This window comes from Capra hircus, chromosome 27, assembly GCF_001704415.2.
Source record: "Capra hircus breed San Clemente chromosome 27, ASM170441v1, whole genome shotgun sequence".
Classification (NCBI taxonomy): Eukaryota; Metazoa; Chordata; class Mammalia; order Artiodactyla; family Bovidae; genus Capra; species Capra hircus.
In genome coordinates, this window is record NC_030834.1 from 18,941,754 (window position 1) to 18,959,428 (window position 17,675).

Consider the following 17,675-nt stretch of genomic DNA (forward strand, 5'->3'; position numbering starts at 1 on the left):
AAAACACACCGTCTCAGCAGATTCTAGATCCACATCAGTACGGGAAAGGCTCCGAAAAGTTGAAACCAACCTGTCTGGCCCGATTTCATCCTGGGTTTCCCAAGTTTATCGGATCACATCATCTTTTAAATTATGTAACAGTGTTGAGAAATGCTGGTCTGGAAGGTGCCTTCCAGTGGTGACATCTGGCGGAGGCGGGAGGCTGAGCATGCTGATGTGTCAACCAGCTCTTAAACGAAACTAATCAGAGCTAGGCGATCACCAGACCAGCTGGTTCCCTGGCTGTCTGATCTACAAGTCACAGTGGCAACTTCCCTTTCCTAAGGCGGGTGCTGGGCCTGGACGTAGACTTCCCGGCACCACATTCAGAACCGAGCTCTCTCTCCTCTTGAAGGCATGGAGATCTTAAGGCGGGTTTCTCCCACTGTCCCCAACACAGAGCCCTGAAGACCCTGCCAGAGCTTTCTCAGCTGCGAGCCACCGGCCACCAGCCACTCATATGCTATTTATTCATGATCAACTCTGCCCCCACCGACTCCAGCTCTGAGGCTCCGCTCTTAAGCGGTATTACCAAATAAACAGGTCAGGTCCCACAGCAAACTCCGCTGCAGGCTGTGGAGAGGCAGCCAAGCCGGACACCTCCTCTGGTCCAAGGAAGTCCAAACTCACCCAACAGACCCCAGTGATGATTCGCAATCACAAAAAAGATGATCCTCATGATGGGATGAATTACAGGATTCTGTGAAACAGCAATCTTCCCTATTTCTAACAAGGCATTCACCAAAACCAGAACACTTGCCAGGAATTTCTCTACCCCACAAGATGAGGCCCATTGAGGACCATTCCCTACCACCCCCACAGTCTCCCCTCTGCCCCCTCCTACTCTTTCCAAGGACAAAGACACAGAACTGCAATCAGCATTTCTTACTATTTCTTTTACAATACTCTTTGCCTGGGGCGATTAAGCAAGTGGCTATTGTTACCTAGACAAAAATGTCAAGATTTCTGTGAACTGATTCAAAGGTTGAAGCTTGCCACCTGACCCGGTGGGGATCGGGGGGAGAGGAGGCCCAAGGACCTTGCACCATCTCCAGGTCTGAACAGTGTGAGGCTGCTGAGGTCTGAGTCCAGGCAGCCACAAGGTCCAGAGCCCAAGAGCAAGGTCCTAGGCCAGTGAACCCCTCCCGTTCAGACCAACCAAGGCCGGGCTTAATTAAACATAACCCTTCAGGGATCGGCTTCTCTTCTGGCCTTTTCGGATCTCTCCCCATCTCTCCTCGGCACCAGCTCAACTCGCGCTTCCAAACAGGCATGCGAAATGTGCTCAGACATCCCAGAAGTTCACTCAGGACGCCACTCGGGTCGAAGGCACCCAGGCGTGTAACACCCTGTGTCAGATTAAGTCTGCAGTGCTGGCTGGTCATCCATATTTAATTCTGTCAGTCTGTTAATTTTTAACTATGTTTGCTATCAAGGGCCATTAGAGGTCTCCAGGAGCCGGGGTCGGTGGAGCGAGAAGCGCTCGGTGGCAGAGCGGATGGAACTTGGAAGTTGGGGTGTCTCACTTTCCCCTCCTGTCACCGAGTTCTGGCCTTCCCCACCGGCAGCGCCGGCCTTGAATAAAACATGATCCCATCTGGAGCTCGTTCTCCTTTTCGCCCCGTCACCACGTGTTTTCTTCATGGAGTTCACTTGGTTTTTATGGTGCCTGCATCTTTTAATTCCAAAGTTTCTTGGTAGCCTTTCTTGGTTTTGCTCCCGAAGCAGTCTGAATCCATGTCCTCTCAGATGGTATCTGGGGACTTGTCCCCCCAGAGGCCAAACACCTGGGTGGATGGCCAGTGGAGGAGCTGGCCCCAGCCGCCCCTCAGCTCACCCCAGGGCCCTTCTTGCCCGATTCCAGATGCTTCTCTAATTTACCAAAGTGTGAAGCCTGGGCCCTCGGATTTCTGCAGGCAGGGGTACCAGTCCTGAGCCCCTGCATCCTACCTGCTTCTTAAGCTACAGAGAGAGGTCCTAGGCATCTCTTCTTGACCAAGAAAAAAAGGAAATGGAAGAGCTATTTTAACAGTAATTACTGCTCTATGCCAAGGTTCATTCTTCCTACTTATAGATGAGGAAACGGAGGTTCAGTGAGGTAGCAAAATCAACAGAACGAAAGCCTAAAACCTCAAAGTCAGGAGCATGGGCGGAACCTGTCATTAAAATTCGGCCTGTTGGATTTTCTGCACCATCCCACTGCGACAGGCAGACGGCTCAGCAGTGAACAGACGGTCCCAAAGGGGAGCACCCAGGTGAGACTCACAGAGCCTTGGGGGCTCTCCCTGCTCACAAGGTTGGAGGGATGCAGGCTGGGGGAAACACACAGTGTTGGGGGAATGTAGCCTTACAGCTGAAAAAAAAGAGAAAAGGAACCTGGAAAACACAGCACCCCCGAATGAAGGCAATCCTTCCACCTGCCCCCACTGTCAGGAAATCTGCCCAGGACGGGGGGAGTCCGGGCCTCTGCAGCTGTGGCAGCGGCTTTGATCAAAGGAACCACTGGGCCCAACAACCAGACGGAACACCGGCTCTGGACTGCTCTGAGGCCAGCGAGGCCAGGGCAGAGGCGTATGTCGCTGCCTTATAAAGAGGCTCCTTAGGTCTTCAAACACTGAAGGGCAGAGGAGGGAAGGGCAAGATACAGGACAGGTGGGACAGAGAAGGTGAAAGAGCATCTCCTAGGCCAGGAGTTGGCTCCCGGGGGTGGGGAGGCGGTGTTCAGCCACCAGGACTAGGAGAACCATCCCCCCTGCCCCCCAAGGCACACAGTGTAACCCCATCACCTGGACACCAGGCTGGAGCCAAGTCACAGCAGAGACACTGGAGGGAGAATGAGCTAGAAGGCCCGGGGAAGGACAGGCGGGGTGACCAGCAGCTGAAGAGCTCTGAGTAAAGGAACACATGTAACCACCGGTCTCTGGGAACCCAGCTGTTTCCTGTCGGGGACAGGCGTGTCCGGGCCTGGCCTGCCCCTGGGGGGTGGGGGGCTTCCTCCGGGGGCCACATTCTCCCAGAGCTGGCACCAGCTACAGGGACCACAGTGCTGATGCAGGCAGGCATCGCTTGTGACGGTGGGGACCGTCACTCGGGCCTCATCTAGCTCACCCGTTCCTCTGCCACCTCCCCAGCCTCTGGTCTTCCCTTGGGCTGCAGCCACGAGGACTCTGCATTCCCACTGGTATCCAGACGGGCTAGACGACTGAACCAGCACAGTTCGCGGGGGTAGCTAGTCCTGGGCTCCCTTCTCCTTGAAGATTCAAATGCACCTTGAAAGGCTAACATTTTCTAAGCCCTTACTGTGTGCCAGGGCACCACTGTTTTACATGAGGGATTTTTAGCCCCACTTGGAGTGTTAGTTGCTTAGTTGTGTCCGACTCTGCGACCCCATAGACTGTAGCCTGCCAAGCTCCTCTTCATGGGATTTTCCAGGCAGTACTGGAGTGGGTTACTATTTCCTTCTCCAGGAGATCTTCCTGACCCAGGGATCGAACCCAGGTCTCCTGCATTGCAGGTGGATTCTTTTAAGGAACTTGAGTCAAGGTCACAGAACCTGTAAATGGCAAAGCCCGCATCTGACCAGGGAGCCCCAGAAACCTCAGGCCTTATGGGGTTGACAGGGAAAGAGCCCCCTAGGGAGGGGCTGGGGGGACTGGAACAGGAAAGGAGGCCCGGTGCTCACGAGAGGCTGGGCCGTGAGCACCACGCCAACCCATCCTCCGTCTCCTATGGGAGCCAAGCCAGGGGCTCTCAGGTGATCAGAAAGTCAAACAAAAACAGGGAACGAGACAAGGCTGGTGCAATCAGGAGACACTGCCAGGGCGTGGTTCCCCCGTCCCTACTCTGACCTTCACGGAGTTGCAGGTTTAAAGAGAAAAGCAAATGTCAGAGGATTAATACTTTCATTTATGCCCAAACAATTCAAAGCCTTGAGCTGATCTGCCTCAAAGGCAGTCCTTCAAGGAAGGGGTCTTTGGGGCAGAGACCAGCCCCAGCGCTACAGGATAAGATATGTTTGGGAAAGCCAGGCCTCAAGGATGAGGCTGTCAGGGGGAAGAGAAACCACGCCTGAATCTCCTGACACCTCCCTTTCCTCTGGGAGGCTGGCAGCTGGTGAGGGAATAAAGTCGCCTCTGAGGGGTTCAGTTCTCAGGCCCAGCATTTCAACACTGGCTGCTGCCTTCTGAATAGGAGGGAGAAGCTCAAGGAACAGAGTCCCCAGGAGCACCTGGGTAGGAAGCAAGCACTGCTGACCCGCTGCCAGGCTATGCGCTCACCCGAGTATACAGTCACACCTGCCTCCCTCACCATGCCCCATCTGACCAGCTGTGTACCATGCTTAAATCTGACTCACATCAGACCATGCTGCTTCATCTCGGTATTCACTACGGGGGCTCAGTGACAGAGGAGATGCCTAAAGAGATTTCCTTAAAAACAAACAAACAAACAAACAAGAGGTTTACAAATGCAGTTCTAGAAACTGCAGTGTCTGGGGTGAGGACCCGGAGGTCAGGACACCCACGTCACCCTAGGTCATCTCTCTCCAATGACTTCTCTTCACTGTTTGCCTATGAGTTTTTCCCATGGTCCATTTGGCATTTATTTTAGGTCTAACCTTTAGGATTTTTCCAGTGTGTCACAGGGAGACCTCCCCAGGGGCCCGTCTTGCCCTGGGAAGTCTGTGGTTTCATCTGAATACCTTCTGTTCACGGGCAGGTGATGCGCTCCAGTCACAAGCCGCAGGGCAGCCCCGGGACACAACGTGCAGAGACTCAGGGCAGATGGGGCCCATGGAGGAGAAAGGTTGGCAGCCAGGACCTGCTCTCTCGGTCCCACTTACCTGCGCAAGGTCCTGGCTCAATTCAAGGCGATTCTGGTCAAGGGTAAATGGCATTGCTTCCAGACTGTGGGAGAGGACAGTGTGTTTTATTGGCTTCCTCTCAGACCCATTAGCAAGCAGACCAAAAGTAAAAATGAACCCAGACTTAAAAAAAAACAAAAAAAAAAAAGCTGAGATGTGTGAGTATGAGGTAAGAGGAACTGTGTGGATTCTCTTCCGCGTGTGCCTTTCCTAAAAGTCATGAATGAAACCTTCCTCCCTTGTTGACAGTGATTCCATAATACACTTAATACATTTCAAATGCCAACGATGGCGAAAGTAAGCAGGATGAGCACTTCTTAAAATGTGAACAATCTTCTCAGAAATCAGCTGCTCTCTTATCTCTAGAAGTACAAAAGGCAGTACTGCGGCTTACAGTCCTTGTCCAGTAATTCTCTACAAGTGGGATGTGATGTCCAACACGTATCTGCAGTGTAGCCATGGGGGCACCATACAAGCCGGGCAGAAGTAGAGACATGAAGCACCAACTCCTTTGCAGCGATAATTTCTGGCTCTCCTGGATCTTCCTTCTGGATCAGACAGACTGGAATAGACATCCATCCTTGTTGAAGTGACAGCTCCCGGCAGGTGTGACCCATGGATGCTAGAATGAGCAACTTCTATTATGCAGCTCTGATGGTTCAGGAGCCCAAGAGGATACAGGCAGCAGCAGCGAGTCTCCCTGGGATGCTGGCTCCTTCTCCCATATAATGTGTACTCAGCATCCTAGGCCCAGCTCTCCCCAAATCTCAGTCAGAGATAACATCTTAGCTCCAAAGTCGCATCACCGTGAAAAACAAAACGCTGCAGTCTACTTGAGATCATGTTTGCTCTAATTAAAATTTTTATTGAAATCTCTCAAATGTTACCAAGAAATAGTTTTTGCAAAAGGGAGGGAAGGGAAAAAACAAACAACAAAAAAAACAGCTAACGAGCAAATTCAACATGGGAGCTCCCTCTGCTGGTCTGCAGTAGGTTGATATGTTACAAACACATTCCCAGAGACAAATCTAATTTGCTGGAGAAGTGGACAAAAGACAGGTGTGTTGGGCTTTGCCTCAGGAGAGAAACACTAGAAGAAAAAAAAAATCCAAGTCTCAAAACAGAGCACAACATCACTAAGAAAAGCAAAATCATCTCAAAGCTGATCTCCAAAGACATATAATAAGATTTCCAGAACAAAAACGGAATTAGCCACTAAGGGGACGCTCCATTCTGGTCTTCCCCTCTGCTCTACCTCCAGTTAGTAAAAATTCTCTTAGGCCTTTTGGGTGATGGTTAAGTTCTGAGTCCCTCGTCTCTGTCTCCAAGTCTCTTCTTACAGGCTTCTCATCTACTTAGAGAAGAAAAAGATCCAAGGAGTCATTGCAGCAAGGCCTCTCCACAATTCCATCAAAGACTTAGTCTCTGGTGAGCCAGCACTGAGGTGTGGACAGAGCTAGGAATCAGGTGACACGACTCTGGCCACGGCAGAGCCACGTGTAGACTTTGGACAACTCTCTGCATCTTCTCTGGTCTGTGTCCTCATTTGTAAAATGGGTCAGACCAGCTGATCTGTCAAGCCTCTCCCAGTTCATTCTACGACTCTCCTATCGGACAAAGACATTTAAATAACCGTTATCTGCTCATCAGCCTTTGCAACATAGAACTCAAGCTTGTACTGGGAATGACCCCCAATAAGAAGCAGGGTTGAGCGCAAGGATCTCACACTGGTATCAGATGAGAGTCCCACCAGCTCTAGGGCTGATGTAGCGATGCCAAGTGGATGCCCGGCTGGGAAAGTCTCAAGACCAAGGAACAGCTCACGGGGAACATGCCACCATGGGCGGTACACATCCCCGTAAGTCAGAACCGGCGAGTCCATTTATCTTGGCACCGTCTCTCCTCATCCTCTCTCACAATGGCCCGGGCTTTCGGATCTCTCATTCCCGGTCCTGTTCGGCCAGTGTCAGGCCTTGCTTTTCCAGGGCAATGGTGAGAAGGCTTTGTGGCTGATTAACCAAAGCCATGGGTATTTAGAAGACCATGCAAACTTGGCACCATTTCATGGTGTCATTAAGATGGCCTCGACAGTCAATGGATCTGTATCTAGGCAGTCCAGGAAGAGGAAAAAGGGGGCTATTACATAGCCCAGATGGTGGGGGTGGGCCACCAACAGAGAGGACTTTTTTGAGTTGCTCCACGGCCTCTATGAAATTATGCCTGAGGCCCCCAGGAACATTCTGGTAACCCAGCAGAAGGTGTCTGCTGGTTCTCTTTCCCTTTGCAGCTCTGGCTACCTGCTGTTGCAAGGGTGGCCAAGCACTGACGTGGACGAAGGTGGAAAGGGCAGCAAGGGAAGGGAAGCGAACAGCAACCCAGACTGGGTGTCAGTCTCGGAAGAGCCCTGGTATTCTGTTTCCTATGCCAAGTGCTGCCACCACCATTCACCTACTACCTGGACTCTTTCCACCCGCCTCTCCCAACTCTGGAGGTCCAGGCACGGAGGCTTTTTCTTTGTAGGTTGCCTGCACGGTACCTGAGAGGCCGGGCTGTCCATGCACAATCGAAGCATTGACAGCTGAGCTGCAAGAGAATGGAAGGATGTCCATCTAACAACACTCCTGAGCCCACGGCCTCCCTGTGAGAACCCTCACTGGGGCGGCTGGTAGGTCTCGTGTACAACACAGGTAAGTTCTGTACCACGTAAAAGAGTGTTAAGTCAGAAGGGTTTTCTGGCAAGCTGTTGATTTCACCCAGCCTGGTCAATAAACACTAAGCAAAACAACCCCTGTCCCTCCAAACCTGTGCAGGCTGATGACGTTTTAAGAGCAGGCTTTTCTGCTTTTAGAGGACCTACACGTGGAATAAGACAAATGACAGCTATATTCTTTCTCTCTTATTTGCTACTGATCATCACTCTGGATCCTAACATGGATTACTACTGCTTGCAAGAAAAGAAAAGCTAAGAGAAACCATTTTTTTCCCCAAGGGAAGAGAAAGCGTTCGTAAGTAGACAGTAATCTTTGTGAAGAAACACTGGAGTTTGTTTATAAAACTCAGGCTATTCTTAACTGAGAAAGAAAGCCGGTCAGAAGACACACCTCGACCCTGACTTCTAATTCCATTTAAGACACTATATCGTACCTCCTTTCCCACAGGGTCTCTTAAAAATAAATGGAAGTGTGAATCTGGTCCTTGACACATGTAGGCTAGCACACAGCCTTCCTCCTGGAAACTCCCGACATGCCCCCTTCATCACTCGGGCTCCCAGAATACACGAGAACTCTCCATACAGACAAACGCACGCAGACACATGACTCCAGGGCCACGCGCACGCCTCCCGCTGCGGTCCCTCCACAAGGCACACACACCTGTGCTCCGGGGGCGCCCTCGAGCTGGCTGGGGGAGGTCTAACCTGGGCCCGTCTCCCGTGTGTGTGGCATGAGGTGAGATCATTAAGGAGGAGAGTGGTGTTGTCTGGGGGCGCGGGTTGGGGGGGGCAAACGTCAGGCAGTGGGTGATGCCATGGCTGTCAGACGGTCCTCAGAAGTCCCGGAGGAGTGGCGGCTGATCGAGAGGGGGGCATTAATCTCTTGGAGGTGGATCTGTTAGCCGGAGAGGTGTTAGTCGTATGGTGTGCTCTGGGCAACCAGGTTGGAAAGGACGGGTGCTGGGGTGAGTGGAGTCGTGGCCGAGGGGCGTCAATTACCTGGGCATGCAGTGAAGCGGGGTAGGTGAAAGCAGGAGGAGGCAGCGCAGGCGCTAAGTCCGCTGGGTACAGAGGGTACGGGGCCCACACTTCAGGGCTACTGGGGTAAAGTGCAGGCACTGTGAGCTCATCTGCAAGACAAGAAGAAGGGGACAGTTAGTGGCCACCCCGCCGCCGGCTCCGAGCCGCAAACACACCCGCGCACCCGAGCCCCCGTCCGCGGCACGGGTCGCATCACTCAGCCGCTGCATCACCTGTTGGCGCCGGTCTCCTGAACACCGATCACTGACCGGTACATACAGAATTGGAAAAAAAAAAAAAGGCTCGAGGGCTGGGATGGACTGGGGGTGGTGGAAGGGAGGCTCAAGACGGGGGGAGGGGGGTCTATGCCTCCTTATGGCTGATTCATGTTGTTGGATAGCAAAAACCAACACTGCCAAGCCATTCTTCTCCAATTAAAAATAAATTTAAAATTTGTAATTAAACATATTTCATACTTATTTAAAAAGTATAAATTTATACCATATAATAAATTTATATGTAATTATACAGTATTTATAAAAATCAGTAAGTAAACGTTTTTTAAAAAGCAGTAAGCATCTGCTTCCGGCCTGGCCTGCTGAGATCTTAGCCTCCACAGCGGACACTCTGATGTCTTTCCAACTGGAATACGGGGATCCCCTGAACAGTGGGGACTTCCTGAAGCCAACTGCAAACAGGGTCCTCCGAGGAAGACAGAGATCCAGTAGCGATCTCCCGTGAAGACCCACTGCAGAGCCGTTGGGAGAACAGCGGCCGCCCGGCAGGACCAGAAGGACCCCAGGACTGGAGGACTCCTCTGTTCATCGGCATACTGATTACTGGCAAACCGTGATCATCCAGAGTTTTCTGTTTAGAAGCATAAGGCCAGACACTGCCCGCAGGGCATTTAAAGTGTTCTAAGTTTGGAGGATGGAAATGCAAGGTCTGGGGTGTCCGGGTTCAAGGGGCACTGCACCAAGATCCAAATAAGGGCATTCACTGCTGCTGTTGATACAGATTTCATTTTCTAGGGAAAACACGTGAGTTGTGATGCCGACCGGCTGGTCTCAATGTTCCTTGCTCAGCTCCGAGTCCACGCTGGTCAGGCTGCAGTTTTGCCAGATTGACGGGCAAGTGCTGGGGTCTTAGGATGCATCGGGAAGCAGCCCGCCGAAGCCACCACACACACATGGGGGGCGGGCTGGGGTGTGTCTCAAGGCAAAAATACCCACAGTCAATAGTTACGCATCTGGAACCCGTGAAGCAGCATCTCAGTACGTGCTTTTATCACCTGTCAAAGTCTGATATCATGTAGGCCAGGGATGCTCCCTGGGACTGCCAAGGGAGACAGGAAAGGTGACCCCTAAAGCCATTAGTGACTGCCATTCAGGACTTTCCAGAGGTCGACAGTGCATGGCATGTGACCCAAGGTCAAGAGAGTCATTTGCTTCCTTCTCACCATCTAAGCCGCCCCAAGTCTTCATTCCAGGTCTCCCCCATCTCCCCAAATTCTGACTATGGGCAGGATTTTCAGTGTGGGGAGGGGGTTAGAAATAGAAGAGTGCCATGCTGAGTGTGCCACGGAGACCACCCTACAGAACAAGCAGAAGGCAGCTGAGCCCACAGGAGCGTCTCATCAGTGGATAGGTGTATGCCTTCTGTCTCCAGCAGGCGTGGAAGAGTTTTTTTTTAATCAACTCAGTTGTCATTGTGATAATAGTTTATCCCTCTTTTTAAAAATTATTTTTGATGTGGACCACTTTTAAAGTCTTTATTGACTCTGTTACAATTCTGCTTCTGTTCTGTTTTGGGTTTCTGGCTGTGAGGCACATGGGAATCTTAGCTCCTGGACCAGGGATCGAACCTGCACCCTCTGCATCAGAAGGTGGTGTCCTAACCACTGGACCACCAGAGAAGTCCCAGGAAGAGCTTCTGAAAGGATGAGGGAGAGTCAAGAGCTGTTGATGGTGACACTTTAGGGGCCAGGAGGGGGATCCCAACAAGGTGGGGTGATGAGGCTCTGGTTGCTCGGGCACCCCAACTCTCCCTCTCTGAACAAGGCTGTTAAAGGGACCTCCTCGTGGTGATAGGAACAGAGTCTGCTGGTCTATCTAGGCTGGGGAGCCTAGGCCAATTATTTGGTTGGGAAAATATTAACATCATAATCCTTTTTAAAGGGATCAGGTCTCCACCACCTGCTTCCACAGCTCTAGGGTGTGGAGGTGTGTGTGTGTAGTTTCTGGAAGGAAATTCCTTAGCGAGGGGTTAGCAGAGCCCCGTGATTCCTGTGGTGATGAGACCATATGATTTCCATTAGAGCAACAACTCTTGTGAGAGCCCAGGCTCGTGGAAACCAACCGCTGCCAGAACCAGTGCCTCAGATTTTAAACAAACAACCATTCTCAGGAATGGCAGGCTGTGACTGTGGCTGCTGTTGTTATTTCAGCTACCAGGTTATTTTAAGACTTCTGAGTCTTTTTTTAAAAACGTCAAGAGTCTCAAGACCCAGCACAGTCATCTTTCGGCCCATGCTTGCCTCACCCCACGGTGACAGCAGAGGACAACAGTCACCACCCAGGGGCTCTGCTGAGTCTGCTGCCTGATGGCTAAAGGTGAGGAAGCCTTGCAGGGTTCTCTGGGGCTCCCTTCAGAACATTTCTAGAAAGTGTATCTTTTAAGGTATCTGATCCTAAAGACATAGGGTCTGGGTTTTGATCTCAGCCTGATGGAATTTGTGATTGTCAGATCTTTCCATATTTTGTCCTAAAGCTTTACTTCACACTGGACCAGTCCCTGATGGATATTTGCACAAAACCTAGCCCACGGATTCCCTGGTGGCTCAGTGGTAAAGAATCTGCCTGGCAGTGCAGCAGACATTGTAGAGACAATGCAGAGTTCGATCCCTGGTCCAGGAAGATCCAACATGCTGCTGAGCAACTAAGTCCACGCACCACAACTACTGAGCCTGTTCTCCAGCGCCCGGGGGAAACTACAGAAGCCAGAGCACCCTACAGCCCGTGCTCTCCAACGAGAGTAACCCCTGCTTGCTGGAACTAAAGAAAAGCCCACAAAGCATGGCAGACCCAGTGCAACCAATAACGAATGGGGGGGGGGTTTGCTTCCAAGTCCTCTGAGCCAGGGGTCCCCAACCTCCAGGATCTAATGCAATAATAATAGAAATGAAGTGCACGATAATTTAATGTGCTTGAAACATCCCCAACACCACCCCTTCCACTCCAGTCCGTGGGAAAATTACCTTCTACAAAAGCAGTCCCTGGTACCAAAAACACTGGGGACCGCTGTCCTATATCCCAACTGCAGAGTAATAGTATAGTCAGGTAGTGAAAAAGTCTAAGTATTAGTCTGTCAGTTGTGTCCAATTCTTTTGTGACCCCACGGACTGACCACCAGGCTCCTCTGTCTATGGGATTTCCCAGGCAAGAATATTGCAGTAGGTAGCCATTCCCTTCTCCAGGGGATCTTCCCAACTCAGGGATCAAATAGGGGGTCTCCTGCATTGTAGGCAGATTCTTTACCATCTGAGCTACTAGCAAAGCCTCAGTGAAGCAGATCCTAAGATAAGAGACCAGGGGGAACATACACTGGGTAAATCCCTTGCTCCAGCTCATCAGCTCTCCCTTCACTTCTTAGAATGGAATCTGGAGTTACGATAACTGTTAAAGAGGCGCGTGAAAGGTTGGTCAGGAGGAAGATGAACTCAGGGTATCAGCGGAGATGCTCTGTGTGATGAGTGCTGAGACAGGAGGGCAGTGAAGTGATGACTAACAGCACATCCTCCGGGCAGGAGCCAGGTCTCACTCTGCACCCCTGGCCCGGCTCTGAGCCTGGCATTTAGCATGCAGTCATGCTTGCTGTACTGAACAGCACCTGACAGAAAATTCCAAAACTTCTTTAAAGAGATACCACTGTTTTCTTTGTTAAAGGAACTGAGGGAACAGCCAGAGGAACTAGATCTAAAATTTCTCAACCCTGGCAGTATCTCATATGCACCCAAAATATTGAGCCAAGGGAGGCTCAAATCAGAGCAAGAGTTTTGGAGCAGGCATTTCCAAAGTTAAAAATAAAACCAATGGAACCTTTCTTCAAACATGTTTCCCAGAAACTCTTTTTTAATAGGAGTGGAGCAGTCTGGGCAGATTCTCTGGTGGTCCTGGCTGGAGGAACTCAACTCCTGTGACAGTTCCCGGAGAACACCAAGGTTCTGGAGGTAACTGTTTGAAAACTGCTCCTCCAGTGGGTCTCATCCAGGGGCCCGTTTTTAAAGCAAGCTCCTCTTCCAAACCTCTGAAGGATGAATTCATTCCTATAGTTCCCGGAAACCCCTTGTGGAGTGGGCAGACGGGCAAGGGGTAGTCAGAGTAGGATGTTTGGGATCAAACAGTGAAGCAGCTGGGAGGGAAGCAAGCAGGCCTCCTGGCCTGACTTCAGTGGCCAAGGTACCACGGTATGCCGAGGCCAAGGATTAATGACTTCCCTGGTGGCTTAGACGGTCAAGAATCTGCCTCCAACATGGGAGACCTGGGTTCAACCTCTGGGTTGAGAAGATCCCCTGGAGAGGGAATGGCAACCCACTTCCATGCCTAGAAAACCCCAAGGACAGAGGAGCCTGGCAGGCTACAGTCCATGAGGTTGCAAAGAGTCGGACACGACTGAGCGACTAACGCTTGATGGCCTCATGAGTGAGGTGCTGAGAAATCTGACCCAAGCCATACAGCAGGTCAAGTAACAGGAAGAAAGGTCAACAACCCAGGTAGAGTTATTCACGCCCTTCCCTGTGTTCCCAAGGCGGAGCTGCCCAGTGGCACTGCAGCCCCCACAGAGCGCTGTGTGGGGGCCAGTGCTTCTCAAAATGTGCTCCCCAGACCAGCAGCTAGCAGCATGGGAGAAAGGCAAGTTCTCCGCTCCACCCCAGACCCACTTAATCGGGAATTCTGCCCTCTAGGTGATTCTGGCACACACTTCACTCTGAGAACCACTAACGTCAGTAGCCACCTGAGTAAAGTCTGGGGTGTTTTGCTTTCAAAGTGCTGTGACACAGTACCTGTGGAATAACTGAATGAGACACTCCAGGAGAGAAGATGCAAATGAAAGCGATCATCCTGGACTTGTTCTGTGAAGAGAAACTGAAGGGGCAAAGTAGACCCAGCCTGGCATCCCTTGCTTGGCTCGGCTGTTGTTTAGTCGCTCAGTCGTGCCCATCTCTTTGCGACCCCATGGACTGATGGACTGTAGCCCTCTAGGCTCCTCTGTCCATGGGATTTCACAGGCAAGAACATTGGAATGGGTTACCATTTCCTCCTGCAGGCGATCTTCTTGACCGAGGGGTCAAACCCATGCCTCCTGCATTGGCAGGTGGATTCTTTACCACTGAGCCACTAGGCTCAGAGCCACCCATGAGTGACATACAGGCACAGTGGAGGTGGCCGGCCCGGGGCAGGATCACACCTGGAAAGGAGTCGTCCTCAAGAACATCTCCACTTCACTGAGAGGCTGAAACTCCCTGAAAACACACATGTTCTCCTTTGATGCAAGAAGATAGTAAGCTGAATGAGCTTTTTTGCATCTGTATGCTTTGTTGTTGTTGTTGTTGCTAATGTGGTTTGAGAAAATTGTAATAGGTAAAGAGATGCGTTTCCCATAGAACAAGCCCTTCACCTGACCACCCCCTGTAAGGAGCAGAGCTCAGGTCAGCTTCACCTTCCTTAGTCTCGGCCCATCCTGTGCCAACTTGGTAGGAAAGCAAGGCTAAAGCAAGAGAACCTCTGATGGCCTGAGCCCGTGGGGATGGATGGCTTGGGAGTCAGCGAGGCTGAGTGAGCCAGGACCCAGGGAGCAGAAAGAGACCAGGAGGCCAGGGCTTTTGTCTGGGCCTAAGTCAACCCTCCTGGGAGGCTGGCTCAACCCTTTCTCATTGCCCCAGATCTGGTCACATACTTTCTCCTTCTGTACCACTGAGGATACATACAGTTGTTGGGGCAGTATCCATCTGAAATGACCTTTTTCTTAGCATAAGAATATGCAACCAGAACAGTTCAAACTGAATTCTAACAAACAAGGACTAGATTCCCCAATTCCACCCTCTGATCTCTTTGAAATCAAATAACTGCAAAGTCTCTGATGAAGGTTTAAACCCAAAGAGCTCCTGAAGATCACCCAGTCTGCCTTTTCTTCTGGATGAGGAAACAAGGAGACAGACAGGGGAAGCTTCCAGTCTAAGGTCACGCTGAAAGTTAGGTGAAGGAGGAGGACTCTTAGAAATGACGGAGATCAAGAGGGATAAGGAGACTCTTTAAAGGACATAACCTTAGTACAGTTGAGAACACAAGGTCCAAGAACTTTAAGTCAGCATTTACTTTGTTTCTTGGATATTTCTGTTTGGAAATATTCCACAGCAGCATCACGCTCAATATTCATAAAAGGAAACATATTCCCTCCAATGGCGTGTCCTCCTTGGTCCCAGATTTCAGTAAAAGATGCTTAGATGTCCAAGCCGGGATGACTTGGAAGTCACCCTACCCTCCTCCAATCTTTCATCAAGGTCCTATTGCATCTATCCCATCCCATCACTTAAGTCCTAACTACTGTCACTGGATTACTGAATGCAAGAACTTTAAAATGTACGATTCAGTACTGTCACTCTCCAGCTTAAAACCTTTCTATGATTTCCCTTTGATGTCTGGAGAGTCTGTGAATCCCCCAGCCCCTCCAGCTCTTACTCTCACCTGGTTTCCCTTCCTGGTCTAAGGTCAGTGAGTTATTTACCTGGCTTGACCACACATGGTTCCCTTCCCACTTTTGGGTCTAGCACACACATCCCTTCTGTCAGGCGTGCACCTTGCTTTCACTTGGTGTGACTCTTATTCATTCTTTAAAGGATTCCCCTTAGATGTCACTTCCTAGAGGGTAGAAGGGAGGTGACAAGGACCATCTTTGGGGCCGTTAGAATCCTCTCTGTGTTCATTAAAAAAAAAAAACTATTTCAAAAAATATGTGTTTATTTATTGAGGTTGTGGAGCGTCTTATTAGTTGCAGCATGCAGGAACTTCAGCTGAGCCACGTCAGATCTAGTTCATGACCGAGGAATGAACCTGGGTGCCCTGCGTTGGGAGCACAGAGTCTCAGTCACCGGACCACCAGCAAAGTCCTCTCTCTGTTTTGCTACATTCTGCACCTCCCAGCGTCACAGACACCCTTTGCTTACCCTGCTACCTAGACCAGTACATCAGAAGGTATTAAGAAGTCAACTCTTTGCTGTGTATTTGATAAAGTGAATGGAGGGGGGAAAAAAAGAGAAATTGCCCTTCAGGAGGAAATGATCAAATTGTAGATTAATTCAACTCTGTGTGGGAGAGAAATAGGCAGAGAGAGGATGAAGGTGAGAGCGTGCAAATCCTACTTTTATTTTTTTGGCTATATTGCACAGCATGCAGGATCTTAGCTCCCCGATCAGGGATAGAAGCCGTGTCCCCTGCAACAGAAGCACAGAGTCTTAACCACTGGACGGCCAGGAAGCCCCCAAATGCTACTTTTTAAGTAACATTACACTTTATATTAATAACACCTATTTTCATACATTTTATACACAGCTGAGAACTTGCACATCATTATTCTGAATCCTTTTAAAAACTCTGGAGAGAGACTTCTTCAGAAAAGTGGAAAAGACCCTACTCCAGTGGTTAAGACTCTGTGCTCCCAATGTAGGGGGCCTGGGTTCCATCCCTGGTCAGAGAACTTGATCCCACATGTCGCAACTAAGACCTCGCCCAGCCAAATAAATAAATATTGAAAAAAAAAAAAATCCTGGAGAAAGGGGCAGGAATGGATATCGTATTTTAACGATGAGAAAAACTTAAGCGCCTGAACTGGGATTAGAACCCAGGTCCCATGTCTTGGGCTCCCCTGCTGGCTCAGACGGTAAAAAATCTGCCTGTAATGTGGGAGACGTGGGTCCAATCCCTGGGGAGGGAAGATCCCCTGGAGAAGAGAATGGCTACCCAGTCCAGTGTTGTGGCCTGGAGAATTCCATGGACAGAGGAGCCTGGTGGGCTATGTATGGTCTACGGGGTCACAAAGAGTCAGACACGACTGAGCAACTAACACGTTCTCTTATTTTCACCCACGTCTCATGGTTCAGGCTCCCTGGAGCACAAGTGGTCTTCATCTCTAGCATTCAACATACTCAATATACTAGAACAAACTCCACGAGAGCCTGCCTGATAGATGAAGAATTCAGCCAGGAAAAACAGCAACCATGTCACAGAAGGCCCAAGTATGATGAAAAATTCCAAACAAGAAAAATAAATCCAGGACTCTGTTAAGCAAGCAACTCCTACTCACATACCTCTGCAAGTAGTTGATCCAAGTTTGTTAAGCAAACCCTTCAAAAACCAGCCTTAACGAGGCCCACTCTTTTGAGGACTGTCCCACTGGGACATGCTCTTCTGATGTAAGGGCTAAGAACACAGTCCACTCCCAGTTTCTGTGGCCAGGGACAGTGCGCACAGGCTGGAGGGGGTTGAAGAGTGTCCCCACTAAAATTCCTGTCTGCCTGCAACCTCAGAATGTAACCTTTCTGAAAACAGGACTTTTTGGAGATGTAATTATTTAAGGATCTCATGATGAAATCATTCTAGATTTGGTGATGGTGGTGAGCTTAAATCCAAAAACTGATGTCCTTATAAGAGCAGAGGACACAGAGAAGCAGGTGATGTGAAGACGGGAACACAGGTTGGAATGATGCAGCCACAAGCGAAGGAACCACCAGCAGCTACGAGACGCACTGGATGGTCTCTCTGAGTTTCCAGAAGAAGCCAACCCCGTGGATGCCTCAACTTCACACCTCCCTCCTCCTAAACGGTGAGAATATATCTCAGTAGTCTTCAGCCACCCATCTGGTGGGAATCTGTTGTCATGCCCCAAGAATACCTTTGGTTCCCACAAAAGGTCGCATACTTCATCAGCTCCCCAAGAAGGTAAGTGAAGAGGGACAATCAAAAGATTCGGTGAAAAGTTCAAAAGGACGTG

The 17,675-nt window shown here is 50.3% G+C and overlaps 1 protein-coding gene across 4 annotated transcripts in view; it reads right to left on the reverse strand.

The window, feature by feature from the left end:
• RBPMS (RNA binding protein with multiple splicing) overlaps positions 1 to 17,675 on the reverse strand; it is a 203,585-nt gene that overhangs the window by 18,777 nt on the left and 167,133 nt on the right. For 2 of the 4 annotated variants that reach the window (XM_018041830.1, XM_018041833.1), the window contains exon 6: positions 8,610 to 8,740. In XM_018041830.1, the coding sequence (XP_017897319.1) occupies positions 8,610 to 8,740 (131 nt within the window). The other 2 variants (XM_018041831.1, XM_018041832.1) reach the window with 2 other exon arrangements.